This window comes from Pantherophis guttatus, chromosome 15, assembly GCF_059756535.1.
Source record: "Pantherophis guttatus breed Tessera chromosome 15, ASM5975653v1, whole genome shotgun sequence".
Taxonomy (NCBI): Eukaryota; Metazoa; Chordata; class Lepidosauria; order Squamata; family Colubridae; genus Pantherophis; species Pantherophis guttatus.
The window spans coordinates 1,865,434-1,887,500 of NC_142077.1; the positions used below are offsets into that span (position 1 = coordinate 1,865,434).

The 22,067-nt window shown below is 49.3% G+C and overlaps 3 protein-coding genes across 3 annotated transcripts in view; 1 reads left to right on the top strand and 2 right to left on the bottom strand.

Moving 5' to 3' along the window:
* Positions 1–1,713: 1,713 nt before the first annotated feature.
* On the top strand, positions 1,714–7,839 carry LOC117656622 (kelch-like protein 24). The gene is made up of 4 exons (XM_034404804.2): positions 1,714–1,789; positions 3,194–3,272; positions 4,579–4,806; positions 5,400–7,839. The coding sequence occupies exons 1-4, from the start codon at positions 1,714–1,716 to the stop codon at positions 6,898–6,900; spliced, it is 1,884 nt and encodes a 627-aa protein (XP_034260695.2). The 3' UTR covers positions 6,901–7,839.
* Positions 7,840–8,712: 873 nt separating this feature from the next.
* Positions 8,713–15,361, bottom strand: LOC117656609 (kelch-like protein 38). The gene is made up of 5 exons (XM_087879242.1): positions 15,175–15,361; positions 13,715–13,787; positions 12,793–12,871; positions 11,370–11,597; positions 8,713–10,525 (listed from the first exon to the last, which is right to left on the bottom strand). Exons 2-5 carry the CDS (start codon positions 13,779–13,781, stop codon positions 9,079–9,081), a joined length of 1,821 nt encoding a protein of 606 aa, XP_087735368.1. The 5' UTR covers positions 13,782–13,787; positions 15,175–15,361; the 3' UTR covers positions 8,713–9,078.
* Positions 15,362–16,486: 1,125 nt separating this feature from the next.
* LOC117656607 (uncharacterized) overlaps positions 16,487–22,067 on the bottom strand; it is a 20,374-nt gene continuing 14,793 nt past the window's right edge. The window contains exons 12-18 of the mRNA XM_034404788.2: positions 21,902–21,967; positions 21,269–21,452; positions 19,830–19,936; positions 19,151–19,252; positions 18,278–18,449; positions 17,102–17,208; positions 16,487–16,660 (exon numbers count right to left, since the gene is read on the bottom strand). Of these exons, the coding sequence (XP_034260679.2) occupies positions 16,623–16,660; positions 17,102–17,208; positions 18,278–18,449; positions 19,151–19,252; positions 19,830–19,936; positions 21,269–21,452; positions 21,902–21,967 (776 nt within the window). The 3' untranslated portion in view covers positions 16,487–16,622. The remainder of the gene's footprint in view (positions 16,661–17,101; positions 17,209–18,277; positions 18,450–19,150; positions 19,253–19,829; positions 19,937–21,268; positions 21,453–21,901; positions 21,968–22,067) is intronic.

Below are 22,067 nucleotides of genomic sequence, written 5' to 3' on the forward strand. Positions count from 1 at the left end.
GACAATCGGGGTCATGCCACCGTCATAAATATGAAGCCGCTGTCAAGCATCCAAACGTCAATCGTGTGACCCGTGGGGATGCTGCAACAGTCGTAAGTGCGAGGAATGGTCCTAAGTCCCTTTTTTTCTGAACGGTCACTAAACGAACCGTTGTTAAGTTAAGGACCACCTGTATAATGGTGCCTTAACGTACAGCACATTTCAGAAATATTTGCAGCCCGAAATTTTCAACTGAAGATCAAATAATCTTTATGTCTTCCTTCTTTTCGGAATTTTTCACACACCCTCAAAATCAGACCCCTCCTCCACCTTCTTAAAACTCCAGTTGGGGTGGGCCTGCCCCCCCCACCAATCTTGCAGGCAGACAATCTTACCTGAACACATCAGAGGAAACCCCCCCTCCCTATGTAAAAATGGACTATGACACCTGTCTCAGGTGAGCCAATCGGACATCGGCTGATGCTAAGGGCCAATTTGGCTTCCCGGTCTGGGAGGAAGCGAGACCACCAGTCTGGACAAAGGTAAGGGGGCGAAAGGAGAGGTCAAGATGGGTGGGTGGGTAGGAGAGTCTAGTGGGGGGAGCCCACCACTCTGTAGACCGGCAGAGATTTCTTGAACTTAATGCTGCGCCAGGAAATTCGTCTGCATTTTCTCCCTCTGCTGGTTTTTCGTTCGGTTCGCTGAATTTTCGTAAGAGAAGGGAGTTTGCGCGAAAATCCTCCAGCGCACGCATGTGTGCCTAGGTGTGCGTCTCCTTGCACCCGTAGCCGTACAAGCATGTAAGTTTTCATTGCACAATCTTTCTCCAAGTGTTGCGGCCTGCCACACACTGGCAGCAGATTCGGACAGTGAGGAGGTTGGGGAGGAACGTGGACCAGTCCTGTTCCCAGGAAACAGGAACAATTAAGGAAACAGGGTCGACTTGGGAGTAAGGCTTGGAGATGATTGGCTCCTTCCATAAGACATAAAAGAGAAGCGAACGGGATGTGAGCTTTTGCAGGAAGCAATTAGTTCATTTGGCCGAGTCAAGATTTGAAAATTCTGTTTTTGTGACTCTGTGCCAAGTTTGGCCTTGTCCTGCGTGTGGCAATTAGTTCTCTGGCAGCATTCCAAGGGAGATAAGGTGGGTGTTTGTAAACACTCCTCTGAAAGACTGTTTATCAAGCCTTGCGGACTGTAAATGACAGTAATTTACCGCCGTATGAATTAAAGAGGTTTGCCGGGAGTAAGTTTGCGCTGTTTCATTTCTAAGGAAGCCTAGGTCAGAACCCCAGGTGTCGGCAACCTCCTTGATTATTTAACGCCCCCCTTCCAGGTAAGGTTCTCCCCCAGTGGTTCTCCTTCAAAGGGGCCCTGTTTCAAAGGGAGGCAGTTGGGTCTAATGGTTAAGGCGCCAGGATAGAAAGCAGGAGATCCTGAGTTCGAGTCCCGCCTTAACCTTCTGAGTGACTTTGGGCCAGAGCTCGTCCCACTTAACAGGGTTGTTGTTATGGTGGGGGAGAGAGGAGGAGGAAGGTGCGTTACGGCTCTCTGAGGAATTCTGGGAGTTGAAATCCACGCCGCTTAATGTTCCCAAGGTTGAGAACAACGAAGCTAAGATCATTCTAGATTTGAACTCTGCAATTCTGCTCGCCGTAATTGTTTTTCTCTGCTTGCTTTGCTCAGACGGATAATCCAGCTTCATTTTTCTGGGATCAACTTGGAGCCACAAGAATGAATCCACTGTTGGACAGAGAGGAGGATCTTACTGAGGAGCAACCCAAACCTTTGGATCACTACATACGAGAAGGTCGGTTTCCTGCCTTCGTGAAAACAAGCCCTAATTTAGAACAATAGTAACCAGGTTTCCATGGAAAAATGTAGCCCAGGATGGCCTCCGTGTTTGAGGATTGTCATGTCAGGACTGACTTTTTAAATAGCATTTTGAAGGTGTGAACAGACTCTAAAGGTGCCCTTAAAGTACAGGCAGTCCTCATATAGTGACCAGGCTTGGGAGTGGCAATTCCGTCATTAAGCAAAACGGTCACCAAGAGGGAAATCGTGTGACTGCGAGTGTCTTAATTTTTTTCTCTACTCCCTCATCCTTGGAATGCTCCACCCGCCAATGGCGGTGAAATAATGAAGAAGAAGGGAACTGTTTGTAGTTACATTTTTTTGGGAGAGAAAGGGATCGTAAGAGAGTAAGCTGGCAATGAGGATTATACATCAAAAGCAATGCACTGTTGTGACCCAGGCCCAAGTAGTTAGTATTAAATTACAAACAATTCGAAAACAAACAGACTTTATTAGAACAGCTGAGAATTAACTCATTCTCAGCGTAGTCCAAACTAAATGAAAGCAAATTCTTCAAAACACCATTCCTCAGTTTATCACCGACCTTGGGATAATTAGGCAAACTGCCAAAGGCTTCTCTTGGCAAAAGTTCAGAAGCAGAAGACGCCGACAAGAAACGAATACAGTGACACAAGAAGCAAATCTCTCAACGTTGTTTTCCGGCAAAGAGGCCAAGAGCCGTTGCTGGTCTTTTAAGCCTTAAGGGAGGGGCCAATCATCTCCAGGCCTTACTCCTGAGTCGCCCCTTTTGTTTTAACTGTTCTTGCCTTCTGGCAGCTCTGCGCATGTGCGCACTGGGAACAGGCTCCCCCTGTTCCTCTGCCTCTCTGCTGTCCGACTCTGGAGGCTCCGGAGTCCGCACATCACTCCCCGATGGCCCTGGCCCCATCTCTGCCTCTGATGCAGAGCCCTCATCCGAGCCCTCCCCAGGCTCCAGGACTGGCCCCTGTTCTTCCTCAGCGTCATCGTTATCCGACTTGCTGCCAACTCCGCAGGCTGCGGGCGGACCACAACATGCACTGGCAGCCCTGAGTGTGCTACACAAACAGTTTGATGTATTCCTCACTGTGTGCCTGCTTATTCTCTTAAGATCCTTCTTCTCCAATCACTGTGCTTTGCGGAGGGGAAAAAAGGAATTATTCCGGGATAACCATGAGCTGGATGACTGAGAATCTCCATAGACACTGCTCTTTCTTCATCCTTGCCCCTGAGCCCCTAATCTCTGAAAAAGCAGGCTGAAAGTTGTTAAGTGTTGTGTAGCATCCTTTGAAACAAATCTGGGCGCATGCGGAGTTCTCTGTTGAGAAGAGGTTGTGTCTTTCTTCACAAACACGCTAACAAGTCCGAGTTATTTTTTTAGGCCTGGAACAGCTGCATCAGGAAGAGCTTCTGTGTGACACAACTATTGTGGCCAAAGGAGAACGATTCCCCTGTCACAGGTATTGTGTTGTGATGATTGTGTTACAGAGATAAGGGTTGCCAGAATTCACTGCATTCATTCATCCTTTTCCTTCCTTCCTTCCTTCCTTCCTTCCTTCCTTCCTTCCTTCCTTCCTTCTTTCTTTCTTTCTTTCCTTCCTTCCTTCCCTCTCCTTCCTTTCTCTCCTTCCTTTCTTTGCTCTCCTTCCTTCCTTCCCTCTTCTTCCTTCCTTTCTTTGCTCTCCTTCCTTTCTTTGTTTTCCTTCCTTTCTATTTTGCTCTCCTTCCTTTCTTTGCTCTCCTTCCTTCCTTCTCTCTCCTTCCTTCCTTTCTTTGCTCTCCTTCCTTTCTTTGTTTTCCTTCCTTCCTTTTTTGCTCTCCTTCCTTTCTTTGCTCTCCTTCCTTCCCTCTCCTTCCTTCCTTTCTTTGCTCTCCTTCCTTTCTTTGTTTTCCTTCCTTCCTTTTTTGCTCTCCTTCCTTTCTTTGCTCTCCTTCCTTCCCTCTCCTTCCTTCCTTTCTTTGCTCTCTTTCCTTTCGTTGTTTTCCTTCCTTTCTTTTTTGCTCTCCTTCCTTTCTTTGCTCTCCTTCCTTTCTTTGCTCTCCTTCCTTCCTTCCTTCCTTCCTTCCTTCCTTCCTTCCTTCCTTCCTTCCTTCTCCTTCCTTTCTCTCCTTCCTTTCTTTGCTCTCCTTCCTTTCTTTGCTCTCCTTCCTTCCTTCCTTCTCCCCTCCTTTCAACCTCCCCTTTTCCATCCATCTCCCCCCCCTTTTTTTTTTTAAAAAAAGGCAAATTAAGCAGGTAGTATCAGGCGCTTTCTGGGAGTTGAATTAATGCGATGGGTGGGTAATTAATTAATGTGATGGTGATAGAACCCAAAATCTGCAAGGCACCCCCAAGATGGCTTACTGTATTGGCCAAAACACAAATTTTGCCTAGATGTTTTTAAAAAAAGACTTTCTAACAGGACTTCTTCGCACATGTCTCTTCCCATTTTTCTATATTTGCTTCCTTCCCATAAACTTTTAGCATTTCTTGGTCTGGTGTCTTTTTTTGCCCTAGCTTTTTACTTATTTAGATCTTCTATTTCTATATTTTTTTCCTTCCGGAGACCTGAGTAACCCCCTCACCCCCCCCCCCAAATAAGAGCATCCCTCTTTCTCTCTGCCACTCCATTACAGTAAGATCAGGCCAAAAATTGCAGGAAAAAAATAATATTGGTAAATCCTGGAGAATGAGGTGGAAAAACAGAGCAGCCTCTCTGGCCAGCCAGGAAACACTTGGAAAGCCAGCGGGAAAAACAACATCTCTCGTCTGTTTTCTGGACTTAGGATACTCCTGGCAGCTATCAACCCCTACTTCCGAGCCATGTTCTCCAACTCTTTCCGAGAGTCCCAGGATGGAGAGGTGCTTCTGCAGGACATGGACCCCACCATCATTCAAATGGTGGTACAATACTACTACACGGAGGAAATCGAACTCACGCCCGAGATCGCCGAAGACCTGTACGAAGCAGCCAGCCGCCTCCAGATCCTTCCTTTGCTGGAAAGCTGTTCCAGGTAACCATCAGGTTGCACAATGCCTGCTGGACGTTGATTTTGGGGAGTGGGGTGGGGATGGACCCCCTCCCCCAATCTTCTTCTTGCTCTGGAGTGTCTCTCCTGTTCTTTTCCTGCTCAAGGGCTCCCTCTACAGTTCTCTTAAAAAAACAGCAAGGGATATGTTATTCTGGGCCAGGGGTCAGCAACCTGCAGCTCTGGAGCCGCATGTGGCTCTTTCACCCCTCTGCTGCGGCTCCCTGTCACTCAAACTATACGTCATAACTGCCAATGTGCGACACCCGCCGGCACGTGATTTATTGAGCTTTTCAACCTCCGGTAGGCCAACCATGAATAAATCCCAAGAAAAGAAAAGTTTCAGAAGAAAAGAGAACGTTTAATTCAACTACACATGCTAGTTTTGTGGCCGCTCGAGAAATAAGTCAGGCACGGGAAGGGTTTTGTGGCTCCCGGTGTTTTCTTTTCTGGGGGAAACGGGTCCAAATGGCTCATTTGAGTGTTTAAGGTTGCAGACGCCTGTTCTGAGCCATTCCTCCTTCCTTGGTGGGACTCCGGTCGATCCTACGCCCTTACGTTCCCCCCTCTCTCTGCAGCTACCTGTTGGAGCACCTCTGTCCGGAGAACTGCTTGAGCATCTACCAGCTGGGCTACTCGCACAACGACCCTGCGCTCTTCCAGGAGGCCAAAAGCCTGGTGCACACCCACTTCAAGCGCCTGTCCCAAGAGGCGCCCACTTTCCTGGACCTCAACCCCAGCACCTTGGAGAGCATCCTGGCTTCCGACAATCTGCTAGTCTCCTCCGAGTTGCTGGTCTACCGGGCCGCGTGGCGCTGGGTACAAGCCCAGAGCGCCCTCCGCTTACCTTTCCTGGCCCGCCTGCTAGCCCAGGTGCGCTTCCCGCTGCTCACCCCGGAAGAGCTGCGCCAGGTACAAACCGAGCTTCTGCAGCGGCCCAAGGAGCTGCGTCCACGCTGGAGGCGCCTGAACCGCCAGGAGCGGCTGGCCCAGTGCGGGGGTCTCCGGCGGGGCATGTTTAACACCTGTATTGTGTGTGTGGATCTTTTCAACCTGGAGGGACCTGAGCTGCGCACCAAGGATTTCCAGGTGGGCTGCTACGACCCTCAAGCCGGCCTTTGGGAGAAGCTGCCGCTACTGGAAAGGCTCTACTGCGCGCGCTGCGTGGCACTGCGTGACCGGCTTTTTGTCACTGGCGGCGTCCACACGGACGATACCTACTCGGACACACTGCATGAGTACAGCTCGCTGCGGGGCCGCTGGAGCCGGCTGGCGTCCATGTCGGTAGCGCGGGCCTCCCACGGCTTCCTCACGTGGGGCGGCCGCCTCTTCGCACTGGGTGGCTGGCGCAACTTCGAGGACTATCTTGACTCGGCCGAGAGTTATGACCTAACCGAGCAGTGCTGGGTGCGCATAGCACGACTGCCGCTGCCGCTCAGCCACTTTGCATCGGCCGCGCTGCGTGGTCGCCTCTACCTGGTGGGAGGCGCGACGGAGGCGGTGGGCGCATGGTACGCGTCGCGTAAGGTGCTCATCTACCAGGTGGGTGCCAACCAGTGGACCCAAGCCTTCCTCAGCAGCGGGGGCTACTGGGCAGGTGCCGTGGCCATGAATGAGGGCATCTACGTTGTGGGTGGCTATTTCCGTGGACGCACGCGGCAGCACCAGCCCACGCGTGACCGGCGGTCAGATTCGGATGGGCTGCGCTGCACCCGACGCTGCTTTTTCCTGGGCGCCGACGGGCGCGTGGACCGTCGCGTGGCCGTGCCACCTTTGCCCGTGGAGCTGGCTGGTGCAGGCGTGGTGCGCTGGAAGCAGCGGATCTACGTGTTGGGCGGCGAGAATGTGGCGCTGGGGCGGCGGGCGGTGGGCGAGAACGAGGAGGAATACTACAATACCGTCTACTACTGGGAGCAGGGCGCCCCCCGCTGGATCCGCTGCCAGGAGCGGCTGCCCTTCGCCAACTGGGGGGTCAGCGGCTTCGGCTGTGCTGCGGTCAAACTGCCCAAGAAGCCGATCCTGGAGTTATTCCGCAAGACTGCCGTGGCCCTTACTGGCCTGGAGGGGCCCGCCTGCTGAGAGGGGCCTTTGCCTCGCCCCCCCTCTCTCTTTCTCTCTCTCTTTCTTTTTTCTTTCATTCTCTCTTTTTTTTCCTTCTCTTTTTCTCTCCTTTCTTTCTGGTCTTTCTCACACTCTTTCGTACTCTCTCCCCCCTCTCATTTTCTCTCTTTTGTTCTCTCTCTCCTCTCATTCTCTCTCCCACTACCTCTCCCTTTTTCTCTCTCTTTCATTCTCTCTCTCCACCTCTTTCTCGCTCTTTTTTCTCCTTCTCTCTCTCTCTCTCACACACACACACACACACAAACACGCACACACCAGGCCACAACCCGGGCGACCCCCTTGTCCCACACAGAGTCTAGAAAGAAAAACTACTTCTTCCTTGCCTACATTCATGTCTGCCTTTCATTCGTGACGGAGGGGTCTCATGAATATCTGGGCAAATTATATTCCTTTTTTTAATGTTTAAAATGTTTTCATAGTATAATTAGCAGATTAAGGACAATGGTATCAGTTAGTTATAATAGGTCTCCTGCTTGGACAGAGGTATGGACCAGAAGATCTCCCAGGTCCCTTCCAGCTCTATTCTGATTGATTGGTTGATTGATTGATTGATTGATTGATTGAAATGGTCTAGGGCCGTGATGGTGAACCTATGGCACGCGTGCCAGAAGTGGCACGCAGAGCCATCTCTCCGGGCACGCCAGCCATCGCCCATTGCTCTTCCAGTTGCCATCATGCACATGCGTGCTGGTCACTGGACTTCCAGTTTCTGGCACGTGTGCATGCATACCGGTTAGCTGGTCTTTGCACGCATGGGAGCGCCGGAAACCGGAAGCTCAGTTCCCTGGTGCGGGCATGCGTGCCAGAAACCGGTGCTCCCGCACCAAAAACCAGAAGACCAAGGAGCCTGTCAGGTTTCGATGTCATCTCAAATAAATTGCACTCCCAAACAATTAATCTTTGCTGAAATATTCCATTTATTGAGTACGACAGATCTGGCCCCGACTTTGTCGTAGCCGATACTAACCCTCTGACCCCCAAACCCTTCCCTTTCCGTTCCCCAATTCTCATCTTCTCATTGGCCATCTTCCAAGTCAGTCTCCCCAGCTTCTGACCTCACCCCCACAGGAATGTTCTCCCCTCCCCTCCCATCTCCTAGGGGATATTATCTACAGAGAAAATAAGTAGGTGAAAAGTCAAGCCTCGTCTCCTCCTTTTTATGGCAGCATCAGAATGCTGACAGAGCCTGTAGTACAGTGGACTAAAGCACTGTTATTAACAGATTAACATCTGCTGCTTGCAATTACTGCAAGTTCGAATCTCACCAGGCGCAAGGTCGACTCAGCCTTCCATCCTTTCTAAGGTAGGTGAAATGAGGACCCAGATTGTGGGGGCAATAAGCTGACTTTGTATAAATATACAAAAGGATAAAGGCTATTGCTTAACGCATTGTAAGCCGCCCTGAGTCTCCGGAGAAGGGCGGCATATAAATCAAAGCAAGAAAAAAAAAGTGACCGGCGCACATGTGCACACCGGAAACCAGAAGCTTAACTTCCCAGTGGTGCATGCGCGCTGGGGAGGTGCTGTTCCAGTTTCCGGCATGCGAGCTCCCGTTGTGGCACTCAGTGCCGAAAAAGTTCACCAACACTGGTCTAGGGTCTCCTGCCTGAGCAGGGGGTTGGACGAGAAGGCCTCCCAGGTCCCTGTCCTGATTCAAATTGATTCAAAGATGAAGAACCTCTACGGACCTCTTTCATCCAACGACTCGGCCAGAATCAGCCACCCATTCCCGCAGGAGGGACCCCCCGCCTACCCACCTTAGACCGTGCCTTTCATTGCCACTCAAATTTATTGAAAAGAAAGGAATGAAAAACAGCGACTTAACATCTTAGGTCCCCAAATTACGCAAAGTTTTCAGCCGATGGTAAGTTGAGGTCTTCAAAGATGTCAGGTGAGAACATCAACATCTTCGGGGTGGGATATTGCGAACCTGCTGGGATTTGGCGCTTTGGAGACATCTGAAAGTCGATCTATGGGAAAGCTGAATAGTTCTGTGGTCCATGGTCTTTGTAGTAACCTTGATAGGCTACCAAGGCAAAGGCCCACAGAAGCCAGTGGCGATTGTACCTCATTATAGTGGAGTTTATTGATAATCCCGGCCTGATGTTCACGCATGAACAGGTTGGTGGGAAGGAACTATGATTTGGCGACTGCCGACACAATAACCACCGAAGTCACTTGGAAGAGTTGGAGAATATGAGGCTTGGGCCTCAACAGAGTCGCGCAACCAAATCTGCTGATACCTTCTCGCGGCACGGGGATTTCGGCACTGGCCCGGTGCCAGCGGGACTCTCCCGGCTGCCAGTGGTAGATCGCTTTGTATCTCTGGGACAGATCTTCTCCGCCCAACACGTAGATCCGCTTGCCGCAGTAAACCACCGCTGCGTTGGCCAAACCTCGTCGCAGCTTGGGAACGGTCACGTTGCAATTCACCTTTCCAGACTCACTGATGAAGAAGCATTTTCGGGTGCTGTGGCGGTTCTCGGGCACCAGGGCCCTCTCCTGCCAATCCTCGTTCTTCTTCTCGGTGTAACCCCCAATGACGTAGATGCCGTTCTTGTCAGCCACGGCGCCCGCGGCGAAGAAGCCCGTCGCCAGCGGGACTTGTGTCCACGTGTTGGAAGCAATCCCATAGATCAAGACTCCCTTGTGGAAGAGCCAGTGGTTGGAGACCCCGGTGGCGCCTCCGAGGAGATACACCTTCTCCCGCAACACGCTGGAAGCTGGGTGGCTCAGGGCAAAGGGCAACTTGGCCATTGGAGTCCAGATCCCCGTGTCGAGGTCAAGGGTCTCAGCCAGGTTTAGGAAAGTCTGGAATCTGCGCCAGCCTCCCATGGCGTAGAGTTTTTGATGGTCGAACACGAAGCCGTGGGCTGCGCGGGGCACAGTCATGGCCCGGAGCTGCAGCCACTGATTGGTAAAGGCGTTGAATTCGTAGACGGCGTTGGAGTACGCGTTCTTGTAGACGCCTCCTGAGACGTAGACCTTGTCTCCGTTGGAGGTACAGCAAGCGTGGGTTAACGATTGTAAGCCGGGAAGTTTCTCCCAGACTTCGGCCTGTGGCTCGTAACAGCTCACATGGCCCTCTTCGCTCTCCAGCTGTTGATACTCGCACATCTGAGTGTCGATGCAGAAAATGTGCGGCTTGTACATGCCTTGGCGCAGTCCGCGGCTTTCTTCTAACCGTTCGGGGCCATCCATGACTTTCCGTTCAAGTTCGAGGTCGTTCCATCTCTCCAGATCTTCCTGGAGTACGTCTTGTTCCTCAGGACCAAAGAGGGGGAAACGGACGTGGTTCAGAAGCTGTCCAAGGAAGGGGCTGCGCTTGCTGGGCTCACCCTGCACCCACCGCCGTATCGCCTGGTAGACCTTGAGCTCAGAAGCCACGTTGAGGTCATCGGAGGCGATGACAGTGGCGAGATCGCCGGAGTCCAGTCGGAGGAAATTGTCCCCTTCGAACGTCCACTCAAAATTCCTGATCAGGAGCTGGAGAACAGCGTGGAGGAGAGGCTGGCTGTGGTGCAGCTGAGCTAAGGAATACATCTCAAAGCAGTTCTGGATGGAGAGATGGGCCACCAGGAACCTAGAAAGGAGAGAGATGGAAGGGGAGACCTGTTTGATCTTCAAAGATCAGCAAAAAGGGGCAGGGTGTTTTTGGTGGAAGAATGAAGAGAGCCACTGAAGACAAGATTTGTAGCTCAGGGTTGAAATTGAGGGGTCCCTGTTGTTCTCTGAGCCTGGGGGTTTTCGTGCGGACGTTTCATGACCCAGCTTGGTTACATCATCAGTGCTAGAAGGGGATGGGGGTTTGAGGAGAGGAGGAGGAGGAGGAAGGGAGAAAGGGAGGTCTAGGAAATCCTTGGTGCTCTCTGAGCTTGGTGATTTTCCTGTAGACGTTTCATGACCCAAGTAGGGAACATTATCAGTGCATCACTGGTGTTACCTAGCTTGGTCACGAAATGTTGCACCCAGGACCTCACATACTTAAAATTCCTTCCTCCTTCTATTTCCCCCACAACAACAACAACAATCCTGTGAGGTGGATTGGGTTGGGAGAAAGGGACTGGTACAAAGTCACCCAGCTGGCTTTCATGCCTAAGGCAGGACTAGAACTCACAGAGTCCTGGTTTCCAGCCTGGTTCCTTTAACCCACTAAAAAAAAAAAGAAGCCCTTTTATCTTTTTAAACCAACTTTTTAAACCGTTTAGCTTTTTAACCGATTGGCTAGTTTCCTTTTGACGTTCAGGAAAAAGCAAAACCTTCATTCGAGTCTTGCCAGTTCCGTCTCGCCTTCATCTCTTCGGCTCTCCCATTCGCGCACGCCTTGGGGTGGCTGGGATGGGAGACCACCAAGAGATTTTAGGGATGAGTTCAAACCAGCCCGTGATGCCCTTGGCGCAACCGTAAGGGAACATCTGGAAACCTACCTGCAGCAGACCGTTTCCAAGGGGATGATCTGCAGCTGGCTCGCTCCGGTGAAGAGTGACGGAGCCAGCTCGGGAGTGAGTGCGAGTTCTTCCGTGTAGATGTATTTCAGGATGTTCTGCATGAGGGACGGAGACACGTTCTCCAGCTGGACCTCTGACCCTTCCAGGTCTTTCCCACCTTGGACGAAGACGTCCCGGAAATAAGGACTCACGGCTGCCAGCAGGGCCCTGCAACGAGAGGCAGATGTCCACGTGGGGTTTAGACATGTGTGGCATTGACGTGTGCCGTGGTCTCTAGCGATAATCCCCAGAACAACATCCCGGCGAGGATGGTGGCCCTGAAGAGGGTTTTCTACAGGGCCAAACAATCCTGGATCCAGGCCAACAACTTAACTAAGTTAATTGAAGAAGCTTTCTAGATTAAACCATTCCTCTGTTTTTGGGGGGCGGGGAATCAATTTTCGAAATGCAGGATCATCTCCTGGCATGTTTCGCACAGCCGGAATATTACCCCAAAAATTGTAGAAAATAACAGAATTAACAGTGCTGGAAGGGACCTTGGAGGTCTTCTCGTCCAGCCTCCTGCTTATTCAGTGGTGAGATTCAACCCAGTTAACAATTTTGGTTCGCCAAAATTTGAGTTGTGTATGCGTGGGTGTCTTCCACACATGTGCGCCTGACTTCCACACATGCGTGCATGGCTTCTGCGCAGGCGTAGCTTCTGCTACACCGCGAGGGTCAACCAAACAGCCTTTCGGGGTCTGCTCCGCTCCATCTCTGCACTCCGCTGCTGCGCTTTAGGTAAGAAGAACCCGGATGTAGTTTGAGGCCAGAAGGGAGTGGCGGCGAGTGGGCGGCGGCTCCGTGGCAATGTCGGAGCTGGGGAATGGTGCGTTATCCCTGACGCGGCAGAGGCGGGCGGCGAGCGGGTGGCAGCTCCAGGGCAAGGCCAGAGCCGGGAAATGCTATGTCCCTGGGCCCCGACCTGAGGTGAAGGGCGAGTGGGCGGCATTCTTATCTCTGCGGGTGAGGGGCAGAGACAAGGCACAGAGATTAGCTGGACCGCGTGGTGAAGGGAAGATAATATATAGGGTAGGGTGGGGCAGGGCGAGCGGGGCTAGCTGGTGGTCGATTTTACCGGTTCTCCTAACTGTGCAAAATCGTACCAACCGGTTCACCCAAACCGGTCCAAAACCGGCTGAATCCTACTCCTGATCTTATTCCATTCTAGATAATGGAATAAGTTTGTAGAGATCACTCCCCTCCGGCTGCTGTGGGTAACCCTGGGAGACAGCCTTGAGAAAAATATGTCTGGAATGTGCTCCTGTCTTCGGCTGCCATGGTGCTTCTTCAATTCCCCCTTTCCTATGGCAACTCGAGAGCAGGCCAGGGATGCTTTGTGAGTTGACAGTGAGACCCTTACCTGTGGCAAGGAAACCTCTGTCCATCGGCCACCAGCGTGACGTCACAAAGCAATTCCCCTTGGTACATCTCGGTCAATCCTGGCTCCGAGAAGAGAAGACAGGCTCAGTTCAACAAGCCAGGTTAAGACCCAACATTTTCCCACGTTCTATCCCAAGCTCCAAATTCTTGAGAAATGGCAAAAAATGTAAAAAGTCATATTTTTTTCCCCCGAACATGACAAACGTCTCCTTTTCGAAAACTCTTGCTTGCGCCTTAAGAACAGGTTGTTCCGGACTTTCGTTCTTCTGGGGAAACTTTTAACATACGTCAAATTAATGATCCACAATAAAAATTATCCCAGTTGGCCCGCTAAATCTCACCTATTTGCAATTTGGAATAGATCTAAAATACACTCATTCTGGGTACATTTACTATAATAGGTAAAGGTAAAGGTTCCCCTCGCACATAGGTGCTAGTTGTTCCCGACTCTAAGGGGCAGTGCTCACCTCCGTTTCAAAGCCGAAGAGCCAGCGCTGTCCGAAGACGTCTCTGTGGTCATGTGGCCGGCATGATTCAACACCAAAGGCGCATGGAACGCTGTTCCCTTCCCACCAAAGGTGGTCCCTATTTTTCTACTTGCATTTTTTACATGCTTTCGAACTGCTAGGTTGGCAGAAGCTGTGACAAATAACGGGAACTCACCCCGTTACGCGGCACCAGGGATTCGAACCGCTGAACTGCCGACCTTTCGATCAACAAGCTCAGTGTCTTAGCCACTGAGCCACTGCATCCCTTTTACTGTAATAGCAAGCCATAAACTTAAGATTTCCAGACCACAATGACCAGATTCACAAAATACGAACGAAGCTACTCCTGGGAATGGTGGTGTGAACCCTTCGAAGTTGGGACAGCTGTAGTAAGAGATCCTTTGAAGCTCTTACCTTCTTTCAAGCCAAGAGATCTTGGTTTAAGCTTGGTGATCTGTCCTCTTTTCTGGCTGGTAGTCATCGTGAGCTATCAAACAAAGAACGGAAGAAGTTTGTAGCTTGTGTAGGAGGGAGTGAAAGGTTGACGGTTGCATCAACAAGATCTAGAGAACCTCTGAGCTGATGGCCCTCCATCTTTTAGTACTTCTCCAGGGTGGTGTAGTAGTATATAGGCAGAAGGGCTGAATTTAGGGTTGAGGACCTGTCTCATATGTCTTCCTTGTTCTTCCTTGATGGAGTCCCGTGATGGTGAACCTATGGCACCCGTGCCACAGGTGGCACATGTAGCCATATCAGTGGGCATGCCAGCTCAGCTCTGGCATGCATGCATGCACCAGCCAGCTGATTTTGGGGACTTCTGGGCCCACCAGAAGTAGTGAAACAGGCTGTTTCCTGCCTCTGGAGGGCCTGGGGTAGGATGGGGAAGGCTGTTTTCGCCCTCCCCAGATGCATAGAGAAGATCTGGAGCCAGGCGAGAAAGAAAAACGGGCCTACCTGGCCATCGCGTGCCAAGAATGGGGGGGAGGGTGGTTTGCACGCGCATGTGCAGGGCGGGGCACGTAGAATTATGGGTGTGGGCACACATGTACGCGAATATCCCCCACCCCCCCTCCTGGCACGCGATGGCAAAAAGTTTACTGTTCTAGTCCAATGTTCTCAACCCACTTGAAGATGTGTGGACTTCAAGTCTGGAAGTTAAACATCCACAGGTCTTTAGGTGGCCAAGGTTGAGAACATTGGACTAGAAGAAGGAAGGAAGAACAAGGAAGGCATACTACTACTACTATGGAAGTTGAAGTCATGTGAAGACCTGAAGATGTGTGGACTTCAAGTCTGGAAGTTAAACATCCACAGGTCTTTAGGTGGCCAAGGTTGAGAACATTGGACTAGAAGAATGAAGGAAGAACAAGGAAGGCCTATACTACTCTAGAAGTCATGTGAAGACCTGAAGACGTGTGGACTTCTGAAGTCTACCCATCTTCAGGTGGCCAAGTTTGAGAAACACTGCTCTCATCCTTCAATGTTCTTGACTACCTGGTTACCTGACTAACCATTTTCAATGGTTAAAGGAACTTCTAGGATGGAGTAATGTTGAGGGGTTAGAAAATATAAGGACATTGGCCAGCTGCCCTCTATAACTTTTATTGTTTTATTGATGTATAAAATACAAAGAAAAATAAAAATAGGAAATTAAGGGAAGGAAAAAGAAAAGGGGGAACCAAAATATGAGGTAAAAGGGAAGAAGAAAAAAGGTGTTGACTTCCAACTCTTTTGAGCATTACAACCTCAACTTTTTTTCTTTTTTGCATCCTGAACTCGCCATCCTGGCAGGAATTCTGGGTTTATAGGTTAGAAATGGGAGAGGAGGTGACATCCCTTCTGTTCATAAAAGAGTCTGGATGCGATTTTCTTACCTCTGATGATACCGTAGCCCAGTTATAAAAAGTGTTTGGGGAAAATGTCACTCTATCCGGGACCCATCAGTCTGGGCCAGTGCGAGCCTGGCAGAGTTGCTCCCTCCCCCTCTGCTCCTTGGGGCTGTTTCTCCAGAGTCTTCTGGTACCTTCTGCCATCCCTGAAGGCCAAGAAGCTCTGTCCCCAGGGAAGACCGAGCTTTTAGCCTCTCTGGATACACAGCCATTGTGATGTCACATCCACACCCTGATCTCTGTGCAGAGAAAAGGCAATTGACAGGCTAGAGTGGAATCTGAATTTTTTTTTTCCCCCAGGGAGAGCCCTGGTTGGGTAGAGAGATCCCCGGGGTGAGCTTGTTAGAAGATCCTAAGAGCCTTTCTTTGTAGATTTCTTGGCCATGAATCAGTTGCCGATCATTTCCTGCCGGGACCCCAGGGAAATGGAGAAGCAAGGATTTTTAAGAGGAATTCTTTCCGTTCCGTTTCGAAACTTGCTTTGGATATTAAAACATTAAATGAGATGCGTTTGTGTTTTCTTTACCCTGGTTTATTTCAATGAAACAAACCCGAGACAGGCCCAGGGTTAAAAAGCCAAAACAATTGTTCCAAACCCAGGTAGTCCTTGACTTAACAACAATTCATTTAGTGACCGTTCAAAGTTACAACAGCTCTGAAAAAAAGGGACTTAGGACCATTTTTTTCACACTTATGACCATTGCAGCATTCCCCATGCGATCAAAATTGAGACACTTGGCAACTGGTTCATATTTACGACAGTCGCAGTGTCCCAGGGTATCAAGTGATCCCTTTTGCGACCTTCTACCAGGCAAAGTCAACAGGGGAAACCAGATTCACTTAACAACTGGGTGACTGGCTTATCAATGGCAGGGATTCGCTTAGCGACGGTGGCAAGAAAATTGGTAAAATGGGGGCAGAACTCGCTTAACCGATGTCTCGCTTAGCAACAGGAATTTTGGGCTCCATTTTTGGTCGTAAGTCGAGGACTAGGCTGTAAAATGCAGAGGGATGGCGTCCGATTTTCACCTTTGTAAAATGCCCAGAATAACAAGGAAAGTTTGCTTCAGGGGCAAGGAATTAAATATTAAATGGGGGATAGATTTAATTCCAACAGGTAAAATGCCCTGATGCCCTGCTGTAGCCAAACCTTTTACACCAGAGAGTGGACTTCAACTCCCAGAATTCCCCAGCCAGCATGCTTTAAGGTCGGTGGACTTCAACTCCCAGAACCCCCCACTTCACAAGACTGAATGAGAGAACTGATCCCCCAAAACCACATCCGAGGCTAAGATTCGTTCTGTGCTTTATTATATATTTATTAATTATTATTATTGTATTCTCAGCCAGCAATAATAGAACAAAAAGTCATTTATTTCTTCCACGAAGGAGCAGATCTTTAGCTGGAGGTGACAGAAATCGGCTGCAAATCTTCATGGCGAACCCTTCTTCTCGCCTTTCTGATCCCCTCCTTAAAGACAAAAATAGAAAAATTAAAACAGACATTCCAATCTTTATCAATCCTTCCATTCCCCACCATTCAGTCAGAACTGAAGAAAGCTTCTCGGATGAGAAGCGAAACCTCTTCAGAGAAAAAAACAGAAAGTCCAGTTGTCTCTTGAAAAACCACCTTTGGGAGAAAGAAAAACCTCCAAGTGGCCTCAATGGCTCTCAAAAAGGATGCAGATAACCAGCTCTGTCTGCAAGGAGTAGCAATTCTTCCATTCCCCACCATTCAGTCAGAACAAGAAAGCTTCTCGGATGAGAAGCGAAACCTCTTCAGAGAAAAAAACCAGACAGTCCAGTTGCCTCTTGAAGAAGAAAAAAAAAACCTTTGGGACAACCATGACTTGGAGGATGGAGAATCTCCATAAATATTTCTTAATATTTATAGGTACGAGTGCGAATTTACCTGAGCAAAAAGAGTGTGGACACACAAACCGGACTTTGTAATCATGGCATAAACCGCTTTTCCCCTGGTCGGCATGGATACAAGCGAACCCGTTGATCGGATCATTCCTAAAAATGGGAGAAGAACCCTCAGCAAACAGGCAATCCTCCATTTACGACTAACGATTCCATCGCTCAGTGAGAACGTCGTTAAGTGAGTTTTTAACGAGCTCTCTCGCCACTCTCTTGTTAAGGGAATCCGGCTTCCTCACATGTCGGAAGGTTGCAAAAAGGATTGCGTGACCCCGGGACTCTGCAGCCGTCATAAATGCAGGGAGTCCTCAAATCGCGTCCACAATTGAGCCCAACATTTCTGTTGTTGAGTGAGACATTTGTTAAGGGAGCTTTGCCCCCATTTTGCGACTTTCACTGCAACTAGCAGCGTTATGACTGGCAATGAGTAGAGTGGATTCCGCCTCCTCTCTGTCTCCCCCGCTCCTCTTTCCTTCCTTCTTCACCTCTTCTTTCTCTACCACTGTTGCTTCTTCTTCTCTTTCTCTCCTTCTCCTCCTCTTCCTCTTTCTCCTCCTCCCATTCTTCCTCCTTCTCCTCTTTCTCCTCTTCCTCCTTCTCCTTCTCCACCTCCTCTTCCTCCTCCCACTCTTCTTCCTCCAACTCTTCCTCCTTCTCCTCTTTCTCTCCTTCTCCTCTCCTTCTCCTCCTCCTCCCACTCTTCCTCCCTTTCCTCCTCCCACTCTTCCTCCTTCTCCTCCTTCTCCTCTTCCTCCTTCTCCTTCTCCTCCTCCTCCACCTCCTCCTCCTTCTCCCACTCTTCTTCCTCCAACTCTTCCTCCTTCTCCTTCTCCTCCTCTCCAGCTTCTCCTTCTCCCCTCCTTCTCCCACTCTTCCTCCTCCTCCCACTCTTCCTCCTCCTCTCCCTTTCCTCCTCCTCTCACTCTTCCTCCTTTTCTTCCTCCCAGTCTTCCTCCTCCTCCTCTCCTTCTCCTTCTCAGTCTCCTTTTCCTCCTCCTCTCCCACTCTTCTTCCTCCTCCTCCTCCTCTCCTCCTCCTCCTCTTTCTCTCCTTCTCCTTCTCCCTCTCCTTCTCCCACTCTTCCTCCTCCTCCTCCTCCTCCTTCACCAAAAAAGCTCAAATCCAAGTGGTGGTGGTGGAAGGGGGGGGTGACTGGCCATCTCACCAGGCAAATAGCTGTCCTGTTCGGTAAGCAGGGACACCTCTGACGGTCTCCACCTCAATGGCGAGGCGATTTTTGCAAAGAGCTTTGGGGAGTTCTCTTTGGATGTAGTAAACCAGCTCATAGTCCCCCGTGCCGGTGGAGTTGTCTCGATTGATCCATTGCGTCTTGCAGGCTAAGAACAGACCAAAGAGAAAAGTTCTTGGCATTAGAAATCAAGCTGTCCTCGCACAAAACTGGAAAGCAGAGAATATACCATCGGAGGGAGAAGTCATTAAATTTTTTTTAAAAAAATACATATGTTTGATAAAATAACTGAAGTGTGTGCATCAAGAGAACCGGTAGTAAAGCCAGTTAGAACCCACCACTGGCTCAGCTGCCTCTTATCTGAACTGTGTCTAGTCTGCGTCTCTTCCTCCTGTCTCCCAAGGCCATTCCCACATCCCATTACAATATTTCTGCCCCCTCCTCTTTACAGCCAAAGGAACTAGGGAGGCTCCTTTCTGAAATGCTTCCCATGCCCCTTTTCCTTATGAGGGCTCAGTTGCCTCTTATCTGAACTGTGTCTAGTCTGCGTCTCTTCCTCCTGTCTCCCAAGGCCATTCCCACATCCCATTACAATATTTCTGCCCCCTCCTCTTTACAGCCAAAGGAACTAGGGAGGCTCCTTTCTGAAATGCTTCCCACGCCCCTTTTCCTTATGAGGGCTCAGTTGCCTCTTATCTGAACCGTGTCTAGTCTGCGTCTCTTCCTCCTGTCTCCCAAGGCCATTTGCACGGACCATTATGAAAGGAAAGGAGAAAGTTAGCAAGGCTGTGAATTTTCCCTAACTCCCTCTTGCAAGTTACAAAGAGTTTTAGGTAAGGGTTTTTGTACCTTGGATCGGGAATTGGGGTGTGCTTTGCTCTTGTTCCAAAGTAGAAGTGGGGGCCAATGATGTCAGAGGGGCCGGTTCCGGAGTAGACCGTTCTTGGCTACCTGTGGGGGTAGGGGGAAAATTCTTTTTATCTGTCTCTTAAAAACAACAACAACAACGCACAATCCACAACAGGTTGCAATACAGCGACGCGTTGAGTGTTGAGCTTCAGCTGGAAACCTTTACAGCAAATGCTCACCTTACGACCACAATTGAGCCCCAAATTTCCATCGCTAAATGAGATGTCGGTGAAGGGTGTTTCGCCCCATTTCACGACCTTCCTTGCCATCGTTGTTAAGTGAAGAATAGGGTTGTTAAGTGAATCCGGCTTCCCTCCTTGAGGTCGCCAAGGGAGGATCAAGTGAATCCGGGAAGCCAACCGTCATAAATATAAGTCAGTGGCCAAGCGTCTGAATTTTGTCCACGTGACCGCGGGGGAATGCTGCATCGGTCGTAAGTGTGAAACACGATCCTGAGTCACTATTTTCCCCCCCGCTTCGAATGCTCACTGAACAAACTGTGATACGTTGAAGCCTCCTAACTCGTACTATACAACAGATCATTTAAACATTTTGCAGTCGTTTACGAAAGGTCCCGCTCGGCTCTTGGTGTCAAATTTAGGCTAAAGAAGATGCTTACCTGTACAGAAAGACGGAGGGCAGGTGAATCGCACCTGGTAGTCGTAACATCGCTGTCCTTTCCCTTGTTCGGCGTTGATGCAAGAGAAACCAACGAGGGGGTCATTTCTGCTCGGAGAGACAGAAACGGGTGGACGCTTATGTTAGGAAAGTCGTTTTCTTTTTTTTTTAATTGACTTTCTATTAAATACTTTTCTTAGTGTTTTTATAAAGCTCGTGTCGTCTGGGTATTTCATCTCTGCTGCATGATAGGAAAACCTATAGGTTGTAAACCTTGAGTTGTGCTTTATTAGGTTAAAACCGGTGTGTATTTTCTGTAAGCCGGCTAGAGTCGCCGTGAGCGAGTAGGCGGCTGTATAAATTTTCCAAAATCAATCAATCAATCAACAAACCAATCAACCAATCAATTCGTTCTTCCTTCCTTCCTTCTTTTTCCCTCCCTCCCTCTTTCCTTCCTTCTTCACTTCTTTCCTTCTTTCTCCTTCCTTCCTTCTTCTGCTTCTCTCTCCTTCCTTTCTTCCTTCCCTCTTTCCTTCCTTCTTCACGTCTCTCCTTCCTTCTCCCTTTCTCCTTCCTTTCTCCTTCTTTCTCCTCCCTCCCTCTCTTCTTTTTCCCTCCCTCCCTCTTTCCTTCCTTCTTCACTTCTCTCTCCTTTCTTCCGTCTCCTTCCTTCCCCCTCCTTCCTTCCTTCCTTCTTTCTTTCTCCCCATTCCTTCCGTCTTTCCTTCTTTCTCCTTCAATTTCCTTCCTCCCTCCTCTCCCTCCCTCCCTCTTTCCTTCCTTCCTTCTTTCTCCCTCCCTATTTCCTTCCTTCACTTCTCTCCTTCCTTCTCCCTTTCTCCTTCTTTCTCCTTCCTCCCTCCCTCCCTTCTTCACTTCTCTCTCCTTCCTTTGCTCTCCTTCCTCCCTTCCTCCCTCCCTCTTTCCTCCCTTTTTCTTTCACTTCTCTTTCCTTCCTTCCTTCCTTCCTTCCTTCCTTCCTTCCTTCCTTCCCTCCCTCCTTCCTTCCTTCCTTCCTTCCTTCCTTCCTTCCTTCCTTCCTTCCTTCCTTCCTTCTTTCCCAGCCAGCCAGCCTCCGACAAACAAAACCAGTTGGGGGAACCCCATTTCTCTTTAACGAGCCCATGATTCATTTAACAACTTCAATGTTTTGCTTAACAACCCTGGGCCAAAAAACCGTTCACCCTGCCCATCCATGCTTAGCCACAGAAATCATTTTAAGTTGTATGTTCTTCCAGTTCCATTTTAAATTGCATTTTATCCAATTCCACTTTAAATTGGTTTTTTTTAAAAAAATCAGATTTTAGTAATAATTTGTGTCTGGAACTCTGCAGACAGAGGGCTAATCAATCAAGTCAACTCGACAGAAATCCTGGTCCCCAATTCTGGTCGTCAGACGAGGACGACTTCTATTTCTCCGCGAAAACTACGAAATCTTACACGGCAAAGCGTTGTCCCGTCTCCGAAGCGGGGATCCCATCAGTGGTCTGCACCTCTATTTCAAGGGGTACGGAGCAGATTTTCTGGGGGTTTAGTTTCCGGAGGTGCACAAGGAGTTCTTGGTCTCCTTCTCCGAAAGGATTGTCTTGATTGAACCAGATAGTCCGGCAAACGGAAGAAGATTCTGCCAACGAAAAAGTGGTCGTCATTTTGAGATGCCTTTGAATAAATGTTGGGAATTAAGATTTTACCTGGAAAGGAAACTAGGTAGGTCCCTGTTGATGTTAAAGGTAAATAAAATATTTAGATGAAGAGAATATATTATAATCTAGTATATATATGATGCACTAGAAATAAAAGATAGATTAGGATAAGAAAGAGAAAATGTATAAATATGGATTACGGATGCGAAGATGTTGAAAAGAAGAAGATGTAAATATCTGTTTTTGCTTGTTCATTTTGTTTGCTTTTTAAAAACTGCTAATTTGTTAATCTCCCCCCACCTCTATTTATCTCTATCTCCAACTATCTAAAATGGCTTTTTTAAAAACGTTCTTCCTTTTTCTTCCTTAAATTATATTCTTCCTTGTATATGAAATATCTCATCCCATATTTCATGCCAGGGTTGCCAACCTTGTCCAGTGCTCTGAACTTGTCCTTCTGTGGGATGCGGTCCTGGAGAGGTTTGGTCTTCAGCACCTGTGGAAAAGGTAGGGCAAATTTGATGGTGCTGTCTGAGCTGAGTTGGTATTTCTTGCAGACGTTTCATGACCCAAGTAGGTAACACGATCAGTGCTGG